Source organism: Orycteropus afer, unplaced genomic scaffold (genome assembly GCF_000298275.1).
Source record: "Orycteropus afer afer isolate SDZICR_OR568_19922 unplaced genomic scaffold, OryAfe1.0 scaffold00040, whole genome shotgun sequence".
Lineage (NCBI taxonomy): Eukaryota > Metazoa > Chordata > Mammalia > Tubulidentata > Orycteropodidae > Orycteropus > Orycteropus afer.
Genome location: NW_006921627.1, coordinates 13,986,062 through 13,989,043, shown reverse-complemented (window position 1 = coordinate 13,989,043; position 2,982 = coordinate 13,986,062). Strand labels below are relative to the sequence as shown.

Here is a 2,982-nt window from a genome sequence, read left to right as displayed (position 1 = left end):
TACCAACAACCAGAACCAACTTGCCAGCCATGTGAGTAAGCCATCTTGAAAGCAGACCTCCAGGCTCAGTCAAACCTATGGATAACTGCAGCCCAGGCTGACATATTGACTGCAACCTCATGGGAGTCTCCAAACAAGGAACACACAATTAAGTTGCTCTTCAATACTCAACATACAAAAACTGTGGGAAATAATAAATATTTATTTATTTTTAACTTACAAAGTTTTGGAGTAGTTTGTCATACAATGTTGTTTGTTGTTGTTATTTGCCGTCAAGTCAGACCCGACTCATAGTGACCCCTCCTTGGGTTTCTGAGGCAGTATCACTATGGAAGTAGATTGTCCAAACTTCCTTACAAGGAGTGGCTGGTGGGTTTGAACCACCAGCTTGCTGGTTAGCAGTCAAGTGCCTTAGGCACTACGCTACCAGAACTCCTTGTTATACAATAGACAATTAAAATAATCCACAATACTGCAGTTTGTAAAAATTTCTAGATTCCTAATGGCTCTCATCCTCTATTTGTTCTTGTAACAGTACATGCAATAAATCATTCTGTTCATCTCCAAGTTATGGAAGGTTGTATCAACCCAGTAGCTAAAAGGATATGAGGTGGAATCATTTGGTAATGGCAATTTTTAAGAGCAAGGCTGAAAAGTGTTGGCTGATGCTGACATCTTGAAATTTTTAAACAGGATGGAAGATTCTGGAATAAAAAAAGAAGTTAGAGTAATATTTTTATTAATATTATTATTACCCCAAATATATTAAAATATCAATTGGAAGACCAGTGAACTACTTCCAAGAAAATCCAAACAGGATACCTGCTCCTCATTAGGAAAACACACATCAATATGGGAATGAAGAATATCTGAAATACTGTGGAGCCTGTAAGTGTTGTAATGATAATAATAATTATTATTATATGGAATTAATATGGGGTCCATATATATCTTAGACCAGTGTTTCCATTACCTATGCTTATTTCCCTCCCACAAAAGATTGTCTTAACATTTTCTTAAAATAGGTCAACTAGTTAAGTAACTAAATCTCAATATAAATGGCAAAGAGATGGTAGTGTATCAAAATTCTCAAGAAGGAAGTCTGAAGCAGGATGCTTTCTTTTGCATCAGAATATTTGTCTCTTAAAGCAACTCACTAGAATTATACAATGGAGTTCCAGAGCGTACATCTTCCACAGAGGTGGGTATCTTGGCCAGAGAACTTCTTCCCCAGGTGGGTAGTCAACAAAATTCTTCCAGCAGTGACAATACTCTAAGGAAACACAAATCTCGCTTCATTCAATAAGTATACAACAATAAGTTATTTCAAGAGAACTCCAACTCAAAAATGTATCATATATATATATATAACCTTCCCGCCTATTCACTGCTAGAGATGAGCTAGGCTAACCAAGTGGATTCTGACTCATAGGGACCCCCATTGGGTTTCTGAAGTGCTAAATCTTTTCCTTCCTTGGAGCGGCTGGTGAGTTTGAACCGCCAACCTTTTGGTTAGCAGTCAAATACGTTAGGCACTGTGGCACCAGAGCTCCTTTAGGCATCTCCCAAATCCCTGAAAAGAACAAAGTAGTTTATTTAGAAAGAGCCCTGGTGGCACAGTGATTAAGTTCTCTGCTGCTAACCCAAAGGACGGTGGTGCAAACTACCAGCTGCTTAAAGATGGCTGAGAAGCCACAGTGACTGGAGTGGAGACAGGAGTCTTATTTTTTATACTTTCCTTGCTATGAATTGCAGACCTGGTAATTTCTCACCTTATTCTGGATTTTCACTTCTGAGACCTCTAGTCTGGGATAACTAATCTCCTGATCTAGAAAGGGATATTACCATTAATATCTCTCAAAAACACTTAAGATTGTTTACTGTTTTTACCTGAAACTGTCATAATCTGGAGAGTTACACCACTGATAATGAGGTCCCTGAGTCCTTGCCGGTTTTGCTGATCTTGGTGATGAAAAAGCCGTGCTACATAAATAACCAGAGTCACATTGGGGTGTTCCCTCAAAAAGTTTCTAATAGCATTGGAACATTCCCAGCAGGGACTCCAGGACAAGAACCAGTTGATGAAGCAGCTGACAGATGGGCTAAAATGTCTTTCTGAGGTAAATTTTTCTATAAAATTGATTTCAGCATGTTTGGTTGCATTTTGGCATGAGTTTCGCCAGAGGTTGTGGCTTGTACCCCACTTGATTTCGTAGAGCAGACAGGTCTCTTTACGGAGTTCTCTGGGGTCAAAAAAGATTTCAAATTCCCAGGGTTTGATTCTTCTCCTGAAATATAAAAAGCACCCTGATGTTGTCATGCAATCTCTGGAGGGATCTTAGGAATCACTTCTAGGCTCCCTTTCCATTAGGCAGTTCTACGTCATAAAGTCTCAGGAAGCATGTTTTTCTGTTCTACATCTCAAAGTCATCTGGGGAGGTCCATCAGAATTGTCATTTTCTCTCACAGTGAAAATGTTTTTACCCCAGTCGTGTTATTTGATCCCCACTCTCTATATAACTATTGCTTTTTGTGTGTGTGTGTATGTGCGTGTGTGTGATTTGGGTGAAAATTTACAGAGCAAATTCTTTCCATACAGCAGTTCACATACACTTTGTCTCATGATATTAACTACAATTTACGACAATGCAACAGCTCCCCTCCTACTTCCTCCCTATAGTTACCTCTTCCCTGTGTCCATCCCTCCATGCACTCCTGTGGCTTGAACTGTCTCCTTGTGCATAAACAGCCCTTCTTTCTCCCATGATTGTTCTCTCCAACTAGTGTATCTACCTCAGATAAATGTTCATCTCATATGCCTGTCTTTTGTTTGGCTGGAAGCCACAGGTGTGGGTTCATTCCAGACCTGAAGGGCAGCTAGACGCCATAATCTCAGTGGTTCCACCAAGCTCTATCAGACCAGCAAACCTGGTCGCCCTCTTTTTTTTTTTTTCCAAATGATTTTGAGTTTTGTTCCACATT

At 39.7% G+C, this 2,982-nt stretch overlaps 1 protein-coding gene across 1 annotated transcript in view; it reads right to left on the bottom strand.

Moving 5' to 3' along the window:
- Positions 1-557: 557 nt before the first annotated feature.
- The window catches only part of APOBEC1 (apolipoprotein B mRNA editing enzyme catalytic subunit 1), a 15,875-nt gene continuing 13,450 nt past the window's right edge, over positions 558-2,982 (bottom strand). The window contains exons 3-5 of the mRNA XM_007937213.1: positions 1,891-2,288; positions 1,158-1,273; positions 558-704 (exon numbers count right to left, since the gene is read on the bottom strand). Coding sequence (XP_007935404.1) covers positions 558-704; positions 1,158-1,273; positions 1,891-2,288 — 661 coding nt within the window. The remainder of the gene's footprint in view (positions 705-1,157; positions 1,274-1,890; positions 2,289-2,982) is intronic.